Source organism: Papaver somniferum, chromosome 2, assembly GCF_003573695.1.
Source record: "Papaver somniferum cultivar HN1 chromosome 2, ASM357369v1, whole genome shotgun sequence".
NCBI lineage: Eukaryota > Viridiplantae > Streptophyta > Magnoliopsida > Ranunculales > Papaveraceae > Papaver > Papaver somniferum.
In genome coordinates, this window is record NC_039359.1 from 20,473,587 (window position 1) to 20,485,491 (window position 11,905).

Genomic DNA, 11,905 nt, shown 5'->3' on the forward strand with positions numbered 1-11,905 from the left:
ATGATAAAGATCTTTGATATATTTCTTGATTAAGTCTCACTTTTAAGTTGGTGCTCTCTGAATTATATTGGAGTTTAGTCCATAAAGATTTCTGAACAAAATATTGGGTATGGTTGTTATACCCCAGCGTTTTGAATTGGTATCAGAGAAGGAAAACATGCTAAGATCTCATAAGTCTATGTTTGAAGCAATCCTGCTATATGGACAAAAGTACTATCTCTAATAACGTATCACCAGTTCAGAATCATCCATATGATTTTGTTCAAAGCTTGGATTCACCTGAGAAAATTGTCACATCAAGATTAATATCTGAACATCCTTGTGAAACTACCTTGCATGAATCTACTAGACAAGTTCATCTTGTTAACGATGTAGAAATTGTTGATAACTGGGAAACACGCCTAATAGAACAGTTGGATGAACTTTCTGATGAAGGTGATTCAGATATTGATAGAGATGTTGATGAGGAAGTCTTAAAGTATGTTAATCTATTGGATTTGTTGGAAAAGAAAAAGATGACAACTTCTCATGTCACACACTTTCTGTTTAATCTATGTCGTAAAAACAAGAAATTGAGGAGAATTTACCAAGGTCTTATATATGGAATTCCAGTAACGATTCGATCCTCAAAGATCATGAGAATTTCCTCAGTGAAAAAATCACTTGAATGTGATAATCTTCATAGAGATTTATTTAAGTTGGAAGAAAAACTTGCAGCAACTGAAGCAAGGATTAACTCCCAGCAAACAAGTTTTGATGACAGAGAAAGTATTTATCTCGCTCGAGAAAAACGCCTTGAGGCTGATTTAACTACATCTCTTGATAAAATAAAGATGTTGGAAGATGACTTGAAAAGTTCAATACTAGTTCAAGCAAATTAACCACAATGCTGGGAGAAAGTAAAAATCATCGTGATACACGAGGATTGTGCTATAAGGAAATAGATGCTCCAAGTATTAGCAAAGAGGTAAAAATTTTCAAGGCTAGTGATTCTTCTCAACAAAAGGTTTCCACTGATGGCAAAAGTAAAATACCTTCATCGACAGTTAAGGTTCGAAAGAGCAAAGTATATCAACCTCCAAAGCGTGCACACACGAATCTGGGTAAAAACATTTCATATGTTTGCCATTATTGCGGAAACAAAGGTCACTTGGAAATGAAATGTCATTTTCGTATAAGGAACGAGAAATTTCATGATGTTTTTGTTTGGGTATCACAAGAAGTTATGAAACCTAGATCATATGTTAAGGCTAATATTACAGGTTGTAAATATCCAACATTTAGGCAAAGGAACCAGTGTTGTGATAAACCTCGATTTGCCTATAAACGTCATAAGAACCCTTTTCACAATCAGAATGATTATCAAAAGGATAAATTTTTAAAGACGAAGACAAGATCCGATGCTCCAAATTGGAGAAAGACTAACTTGCAAAATAATAGTCAATCCAGTTCTCTTCCGAGAATTATAGAAGAGAATAATGGGAAGAAGGTTCTGGTCGTTAACGCACTCAGAAGTGGATACCAAAAAAAGTCAATGATGCATTGAGTGCCAAAAGGAACGATCTCCCAGGAAATTTCATGACTATGAAGAAGGCAAAATCCATTATGTTGGAAGTTAAAAACTTCTTTCACAAAATGAATTTGGATATTAGAGGCTCTAAAAGCGATCTCTTTCATGATAATCCAAAAGTGAAACACAAGAATTAGTGGAACAAGAAACGGAATAACCCAAAAACTATAGATGGTGAAAAATCCATAGTTGTGGAAAAGTATGTTTCAGTTACTTGTGGTGAGCAAGACATTGTTCACTTCAACACAACTTGAGTGTGTTGTAAGTGCATCCTCATGCAGGAATGCGCTGTTATGTATACAGTGACAGAAGCACAAGAATTAGGCTGCACATATTACGTTAGGTAAAATATTGAATGTTTGGAAAAGTTGTGGGATTCATGATTGGATTCTTCTAAAGGGTTTGAATACACAATGTCGTTATCTAGGAAACTTCTTGTGGGAATTTATTCATATGTGAGAAGGATAACTAAGGTTCGGTATAGCAAATATTGTGATTACACATAGCTATTTCCAACGTTTTTCATCTTGCATTGTTTTTAGATTTATTTATTTAAATTCTAAGTTTTTGGAAGATGAACTTGTAGTATTTAATCCTATTGGTTTTATATAATGCAAATGTATTATGAGATATATGTGCATTTACGTTTGTGAATTGTGTTATTCTCTCATATAAGCCCAAAAGTTAAGTCTATTACGTCTTTATGCATATATTGATGAAAGATAGAATGAACTTTTTGAGAAATTCTGCAGTATTGATCATTCTTGTGGTTAATTTACTCGAGGTTTACTGGACACAAATCCACGTGATTTGTTAATGTCCAAAGAATCCTTCTTTTCTTGCATGTTCTCTTGGGAATGACATCAAATGGGGGAGAGTTCTTAATAAATTTGTGCTTAATTTTCATATCTTTGTGAGCGGTTGTGGAATTTGAAGGGGTTAACTAGTATCTTAAAAAACCCCTTGATGAGTACACTAAGTTTCGACTATGTGCAATCATCGAAAGAAAGTTGATATGTTTATTTTTAGTGATGAATTATTGTGAATTTGTTATGATCCCATAGTTTTCGTACCTTTGCCAATTTATATTGACAAAAAGGGGGAGAATTATTTGGTAGTTCACACTACATTCATATGGTTTATGGATCGTTATGTAAGGGGGGGTGGATTCCATTCTAAGATGGAAGTATTGACTGAGGGGGAGTGATACATATCACCATAGTATAATTTAAAAGTTGTGATGCAATTGGACTTTGATTCTATATAATAATACTATGACACTGAATAACAATGATTGAGAGCATTTGTTTTCGTATTGCTATTGCTACAGATATTCAACAAAAATGATGTTAAGTCTAACACGTTCAGAATCGATGGATAACTTGAAGTAACGAAGAATTCCAGGAAGTTGAAGATCCAAGGAAATCAAGCATGATGGATCAGAAGCTACATAGTTTCTTTATTTGTAATCCGTATGTATTATACTCACTAAAATTGACAAAGGAGGAAATTGTTAGAGCACTGCTCGGTCGAACTCGCAAGTGTTGCTATATCAAGCTTGTTTATCAAGTTTAGTTGATCAAAACTATTTTATTGATTTCTAGTCTACTTACAGATATATCTAGGATTAGGATAGAAGTGTGTAGTTGAGCATTAAACTTCGTGGCGTTCACCATTTGAAGAAGAAGATCTACTGAAGAGCTTGGAGGAACTTCATCAACAAAAGGTATGTGGAGACTAAAAATTATCTATCACTCAGAAGTCTATTCTATTATATCTTCTAAAGAGAGTAAGTCTTATAGATATGCGGACTTTACATTATACACATTTGAAATTGTGAACCGATTTTATCTCGTTTATATATTTCTCGAAATACGTGTTGGAAGCTTTTTAGCTCTAGCTAAACTTCATCATCTACTTGACGAGTTTAGTTGTAGACAATTTATTTTTTGGAAACTAAATATTAAGTCAAGATGATCATGTGAAAATTACCTTGAACATCTTACATGATTTGTGTGAGACAATCATTTGATGTTAACTTGGGAAGTTTCGTATTGATCGATTAATCACTTGAAAATTACCTGAGGCTAGTGGTATGTGTAAGATTATCTTTGTTGTCTTCTAAGGATGTTTCAATGATTAAATGAGAGTTTTAGAACTATTACCAATGTCTGGATATACCACAGTACGCGTACCTTGTATGTGAACTGCGAATACTAGTTCAGGCCCGAAACTCTTGTTTGTGAACTGTGTTTGCGGATGGGTTTAACTGTCAAAGGTCCGGAACTGTGGTTGCGAACAACTAAGACTAGATAGGTCCGGAACTGTGGTTCGCGTACTCAGTTTGTGAACATAGTGGTTAGGTTCTTAAATTGGTAAGTATGACAATTCATACTCATGAACTCAGGTTCGTTTGCGAACTTAGTCTGCAAACTGAAGTCCCTGAAAATTTAATGAACATGAATTGGTTCTTGTATAAGTACTTTGTACAACTACAGACCAAACCGAATATGTTTCAAATTGTTCATGGATATTTTTATGAGATAGTGAACATTTGAACCATTCTCTTGAAACACATTTAGATTCATTTGATTATCTATCATGATTGATTGATCATCATATTTGATCTAGAAGTGTTAGATGAATATAGCTAAACTTAAAGTGTCCATGTGGCTAACTTCGATTAACTATTATTGATCCAACGGTGATACACTTTTAGGTATGGTTCATCCATATCTAAATATAAGCATATTTCATTTGGGTGCATCAAGCTAATACCATCTAACAGTGGAGATTGATTGCTTATTTTCTAAGCAGACTTAGCTTGAATCTTAAATCAGGAGTTCATCTAACGGTGAATATCAATTGCTTTGTCACTAAGCTATGTTAGATTTGATTGTAAGATACCTTGATTTGAAAGACTATATAACGGAGAACTCAAGCATCTGGGAAACCTAATCCTGACACTCTCGTGTGTCTTAGTTGCAAACTAGATTCGATTCTCCATTAACCTAGGTTTTCTAAAACCATTATTAGATTAATGACTTGAAGACTTCATTTTGGTTTCATGAAGCCAGATCTAACTATTTTCTCTGTGGTTGCGTATTCTGATCTTACTTTTTCTTTCATGTTGAGTTTAATTTTCTCTGAAATTTTCTCGAGATTTATCACTGATAGGTAAGATATAAAAAGTAATCACAACAGTTCTTCGTATATGACCCTTATGATTCCACAATAACTTCTTCTGTTAATCAGTTAGGTTATTGTGAAGTGCCTAATATTTCTAGGCTGCTCTTCGGGAGTATGAGATCTGATTATTAGTCGAGTTTCCTGTACACCTTTATCTTTATCTTAAGACGGAAACAACAACCATAATAGACTTATATATGGGAGACATATTGTTTATAAGTCTTAGACTTTGGGTCGTAGCAACTCCTAGTTGTGGGTGAAATAATCTAAGGGAATCAAATACGCAGAGGCCTGCTGGGATTCAAGAGGCGTAAGGAATGCGACTGTACCTTAATCGGTGTGAGACTTGGCTAGGGATCAACTACATTCTTGTCCGAAGTTAACTTGTAGTAGGCTATATTCTGTAGCGGATTAATATAGTGTGGTGTTCAAATCTGGACTAGGTCCCGGGTTTTTCTGCATTTGCGGTTCCTCATTAACAAGAAATTTGGTGTTTATGTTATTTCTTTCGCACTATATTTGTTTATATAATTGAAATATCACAGGTTGTGCGTAGTTCAATTATAGTTGATAAATCCAACCTTGTTTGTTGGATATGACTTGATTGACACTCGGACATTGGTCTTTGGTACCATCCGAGTTATTCTCATAACAATCTGTCTCATGAATTTCTATCTAGTTGATTTACTGATTTTATTGAGAAAGAGATAAATCTCTTTGGTGTCTTTCTTGATTGAGTCTCACTTTTAAGTTGGTGCTCTCGGAATTATATTGGAGTTTAGTTCACACAGATTTCCGAATGAAATATTGGGTGTGGTTTATACCCCCACGTTTTCACTTATATTTTTTGAGTTCCAAACATGTATAATGGATAATTTTTTTGCTACACCAGTTATTATTGTTTTCTATTGGGAACCGATGAGATAAGATAAGATATGATCAATAAAAAAATTGATCAATCATGTGTACTGTTAGAGCATTGCTCGGTCAAACTCATAAGTTTTGCTATCTGAATCTTGTGATCAAAATTATATCTTGATTTCTAGTCTACTTTGGACAAGTTTCGGATTTAGGATTAGAAATGTGTAGTTGAGTATTAGAAACCACTGAACACCCTTGAAGATTCAAGATTGGAGATCAAATGAAGACATCAACGAGGACTTCATCAAAAAAGGTATGTGGTTACTGATTTCATTTGGATTCTTTTTTTTAATTCTACCTTTCTAATTTATTGAAACAACTGCCACTCTATGAAAAAATTCCAATGACGGTATACATACATTTATGTACGGAGTCGAGGTTATTTGAGCCAAGACTTTTATGACAATGACATTTATCCCTAGAAAGGTTCTCATGTTGTAGTGAATAATGATCTTACGAATTTAACGAGTCAAGGATCACTCAATTCCTAGTTATAACGAAGAATTTATCAGTGATTTATTAAAGCAACAGTTATAAGTGTTGTTGTTTCTGTTGCAGTTCGTTAGTAGGAAACAAAGCACGAACTGTTTATAACGTTTCACAGACTTGAGCTCAAATACGTGACTAGTAGTCTATTTTAGTCAAGTTTTTTTATGTTTCCTCATCTAGGCGAGATGGTTATTCTTTCAAACACAAGTAATTTCCATATTAAAGTGTTTGTGTTATTTTAGAATTCCTTCCTAAGTTAAATTGTGATTTATTCACAAAAGTACAATTTATGATAATGTAATTAATTATTTATGTAAGAGTTGTAACTTAGGAAAGATTCTCAAAATTATGAGAGTCATGAAAAAGGAAAATAGCTCACAAGCTTGCTTGGGATTCAAGCTACCTTGGAATTTGCTTAGGTTTCAAGCTAACTTTTTCACTATAAATAAAGGGTTCGTGAATGCTACAAAAATTATCCTTGGGAAAATTTGTGTAAGCTTCATAAGGTTGTTTTCTACGACTTCTGTTCTTCGTGAACAAGAGTGAGATAAAGAAGACTTTTCCTAGGGATCATAAATCCGAGTTGGTTTAATTTTCTTTGATAGTTACGCAACTTGTAATCTAGGTTATTCATAACTCTTGTTTATTCTAAGGTTCTTCTCTTCTGATATAATCCATTCAAGAGTTATATATTCATGATCGCATACCGACACTAGTTGGTCAAAATCGAAACTAGAAAGAAAACTTCAACTAAGTTATTTCATAAATTCCTTAAGAATTTTTAACAAGATATACCTACATTTATTCTAGTTGTTCTTGTTGTTGAATTATTAGGTTTTTCTTAACTTGGAAATTGATCTTTGGAATCTCCCAAGTTCACTTACAAAAATTAGGTTCTTGGACTCCTTGGTTGTTCGCATACTTATTGTAAGTTGTAAACCTTAATCTACAAGTTTTTTTTTTGATATCTCTACTTTTATCTGATAGTTGTTTGAAACTTCTAAAACCTTGGTTCACACCTAAAGGGAAATCAAAATCAGTGTTTTGTGGATTCAAAACCCAAAAAATATTCATTGAGGATGAAGAAATTCTTAGGCTATAAAGGACGTCATCTAAGGGAATCAAGTGCATAGAATCTTGCGAGGTTCAAAAGACGTAAGGAGTGCGGCTGTAACTGGATCGCTGTGATGGTTGGTTCGGTCTCAAGTACTGCATTTCAGTCCGAAGGTATTGGTAGTCGGATAGTGTATGTAGCGGCTTAATACAACTCGGTGTTCAAACTGGACTATGTCTCGGGGTTTTTCTGCAAGTGCAGTTTTCCTCGTTAAAAAAAAATTATCTGTGTCTTGGTTTACTTTTCTTTTCCGCATTATATTTTGTTTGATATAATTAAAGTAGACGCAAGTGAATCGATAATCAACCTAAAATATTTTTTAATTAAAACTGTAATGAACCTACAAGACTTGTTCTTAGAATTCATATCTTGAAATATAGATTACAAGATTTTGTTTTGTTGGAATTTGGTTCCCGTACTGTTACGGTACTAGGTTATCTTGGATATTGATTTTTGAGATCGTCCAAAATTTCTTGTGCGCAATCAGGTTCACTTTTTTTTATTGTTCAAGAAAAGTAAATCATATATACATATTGTCGAAGGATCATTAAGTTGGTTTACTTTCCAATTGTGTTATGTTTTGTCTCATTAGTCTGAACGGAAAAGTTTGATGGTGTATTTTGGTACCCTCTGAGTTTTAAAACTATGTTAATTCAGGTAGAGTCTAATGTTGAACAATTATGAAAATTAATCAAAATTTTGAAATAAAGGTTATTCAGTTTCATGCAGTGTCGGTCCAGCACAGGTTATTTCTAGTACATATACATGTAACCTAGTGAATTGTGGAAGCCAAAAGGTTTACTACCATACCAACTTCTTATGATTTTAAACATATATTCCAACGTTATGAAAACATATGTCATTAATTTAAATCACTTTCCCATTCAAAATTCTCACTAACAGTCAAAAAGCGGCATCATACAACTACCAAAATTAATAATATTAATTGGATAATAGAATCAACCCAATGAATAATAATAAGTGCATATTAATTTCCCAATAAAAATTCTCGTAAAAAGCAGTCATAATATAATTACCTAACTCAATAATATTAATTGGAGAATAATTGACTTGAAAGATGTTTTGAAACTCAAAATTAAAAACAAAAAATAATTTTTTGAATCATCATGCCTCTAAGGCCTGAGTGTTGTTCCCGAACTTTTGCTATATACTTATACATGTAACCTAGTGAATTGCGGAATCCCAAACGTTTATGACCATTGAAAACATATACCTTAATGAATATAACATTTATATTGATAATCTGGAAAGTTTGAGGAATATTGTTTAAATTTGAAATTAACCATGTTTAACAAAATTACTTTGATTTGCATTATATAACTAAGAACCTCCACTATAATTTTTGTTTGTTTCACCGGAATCGAAAAAAATTACTACCTCTGTTTCAAAAAATAGGCTTGTTTCATGTGTAATTTATACATGAAAGCAGCCTATTATTTTGCAACGGAGGGAGTACTATATATTAAATATGTGTTCTGCTGGTGGAATTGTAATTTACAAAAACCTTGTTTTTATAAATTCGTAAAAATATTAAACAGTTGCATCCAAATATTGCTACTATCGTATTTACTGGGTTTAGGTTCTGCCAAAAATTACACATTCTAAGTAATGTTGGTTTCATTTCAACACTAATAAAATCTTATATTCAAGCTTGTAGTACACGCATATTGAATTCACCCACAAATTGCATAGGTTTACAAGCTAAATAAGTGTGCACGAGATACTTAACAAACTAACATAATATACGAGAGCTATGTCCGAGAATTACCAATATTTTCGAAATTTAAAGTATATTTGAATATATTATGTCTAACTGCACTAACCAATTACATTAGAATGTGTTTTCATATACAACCCCATTTAAAACCAAGAAAAAGATATTATCTTGAACATAAATATTCTAATCATCAAGTAATATACATTTTGAGATAGACAACTAGACAAACAAAAAATGCTTAGTATGCATTACAAGTAAATATATCAATTGTGTACATTCTGCCGGGAACGGAAAGTATATATATTCGATTTCCATTTACACCTCACCATTTTATAAACTATATATGTGTAATATGGTGTAATGGGGTCCAATAGGATTTTTGGATTCAATGTATTTTAATTACTAGGAAAGTGTGTTGTCCCTTGGTAATCAATAAATTACACGAGTATTTAATTTATGCAAGCAAAATAATAAAAATAAATTTTATTACAGTTTCCTTAAATACACATGTACAATAAAAAATAATAATCTTCTCACTCACCACAAAATAACAAATCAAATTAAAATGCTAGTTTTATTATCGAACGTGACTTTTAAACCACGGTCACACGAAAATCACTACATATAATTCCTGCTATTGTCCCATCTTTAATTTATTGTCGATCTTATTATGCAACTTGAATATTGCAATATCAAATTTGAGCATTTGGAGCTTACAATGGGATGACGATTGAATGGATAAATAGAAAAGACAGTGGTATTTCCATATTGTTACCTACTACAGTCGTCTTTATTATGGCCAACGATTGTTTAAATTTATTTATTTCCAATTAAAATTCGTAGTTATGTATTAGTTTTTATCTGCAGTTTCTTGTGATACACATACCATTTCGTTGTAATTATTTTATTTACATTGAATTGATAAATATGGGATCATGAATCTGGTTTAACCGATATGGAAAAGTGTTAGGTGTGTATGGATTGTCTTATTGCTATGAAGTTTTCAAATTTTAAGTGCGCTAAAACTGAGGTATTGCAAAAGTTTTCATTATTTGAGGAGAGAGATCTTGTTTTCCTAAGATACACTTGTGATTATCAAAAACTAAATTTCTACAACGTAAATATGAAAATTCAACCAGATAAATTCAAATGCATATATAATTCTCATAGCAAATGAACTTCAATAATGATATTAAGAGAAAACTTATTCTCATCTTATTTAGAATATATATCATACTGAAATCAGTAACTTATTCAATTTTAAAGTTGCTAATTAATCCATCATACGGTAGAAACTATATATGGATCAGAAATGAAAACATAACAAATAACGACTCAAAGACGATCGATAATGCTCAAAGCTATTTGTGAGAGTTTTTCAAACATATTGAACCCATAAAAGATATGAGGTGTAATTTTTATCTTTGGGCTATTTTCGAATAGAGTTTTGCAAGAATTCTGATACAATAAAGCATTGAATACTGATTTATCTGAAGCATCGTAATCACCTTTCTTCAAATCTTGAGTAGCTGTATTGAGATCTGACTTTGCATGAGAAAACAATTTTCGACACTGTGTAATGGTTCGATTTGCAGCAACATCATCTTTATATATAGAGGCTAATGCAGAAATATTTGTTTGTAAGTTATTAGCCTGAAACTTTATGCAATCAACAACAATAGTAGAAATTCCAATAGTATTGGAATTATCACTTCAATTATAGGATTTGACACACTGGTTACAAGTTGTTGGGGACTCCGAGTTGTGACATACTTGACGAATTAGTTCATTGTTTGCCCTAACAAAAGTTGAAGAAAGATGATTCAAGAGAAACATAACAAGAACGATGGCAGCAGAAATCATGAACATTCTAAGAAACGCCATAAATGTTAATATTTTAAGTTTATAAAGAGAGTTTTTGATCATGTGTTGGAAATTATGGTATAAAAAAATCAAAATAATCGCACAAAACAAATCTCAAAAATCTAAATCAAACCAACATCTACTCTTACTATACTTCTCAGAAAAATCTTAGAAAAAAAGTTGTGCCTTTTCCCATTCCAAGACATATTTTATATCTAAGAAAATCAACGAAATTAATAACAATAAATACATAGACGTTGCCCATTCAAAATTCTCTCAGTCAAAAAGCGGTCATCTTATAACTACAAAAAATTAATAATATTAATTGGAAAATATAAGTTACCAAGTCAATGATAATAAATACAGATTAATTGCCCAATAAGAATTCCCCATAACAGTACATATAATTATCAGAATTAATATTCTTAATTGGAGAATAACTGACTTGAAACACTTTTTGAAAATGAAAAGTGAAAACAATAAAGATAAGTTTCTGAATCACCAGATCTCAAAGGCCCGAATGTTGTTCCCGAACTTTTGTTGTATACATTTATATGTAACCTAGAGAATTATTGAAACCTAAAGACTTAACGACTTTACCAGTTATAATTAGGAATTTAAAGTAAACAACAAAAAATAATTTATGCTTTTGACTACGCATATAAAGTTTTAGATGTTTTTAGTTGTATATCACTTAGATGTCCACATATATTTAACTATTAGAAAATATATCCAAAAACCTCTTATGAGAATATAGATGTGAGTTATATACAAGGTAGTTAATATCGTGTATAAATATCGTATCGTCTGGGTCTGATACACCTATACAAAAGATACTACATGTATTTATCGGTGATACATCATTAGAATTTTTTTTTAATATGTATTGTTTATCAAACAAAAAAAAAAGAAATTTAAATACTTATATAGAACCATAATAGAAAATAATATTTATTATAAACATATTTTAACCTTACAAAATAATACCTGGTTGATTAGAGGCTTGTTCAATCAACAAAAA

General features: G+C 31.8%; 1 protein-coding gene across 1 annotated transcript; it reads right to left on the minus strand.

Moving 5' to 3' along the window:
* Positions 1 to 10,356: 10,356 nt before the first annotated feature.
* On the minus strand, positions 10,357 to 10,905 carry LOC113350722. Its single transcript, XM_026594849.1, has 2 exons — positions 10,795 to 10,905; positions 10,357 to 10,680 (listed from the first exon to the last, which is right to left on the minus strand). Exons 1-2 carry the CDS (start codon positions 10,903 to 10,905, stop codon positions 10,357 to 10,359), a joined length of 435 nt encoding a protein of 144 aa, XP_026450634.1.
* Positions 10,906 to 11,905: the final 1,000 nt, after the last annotated feature.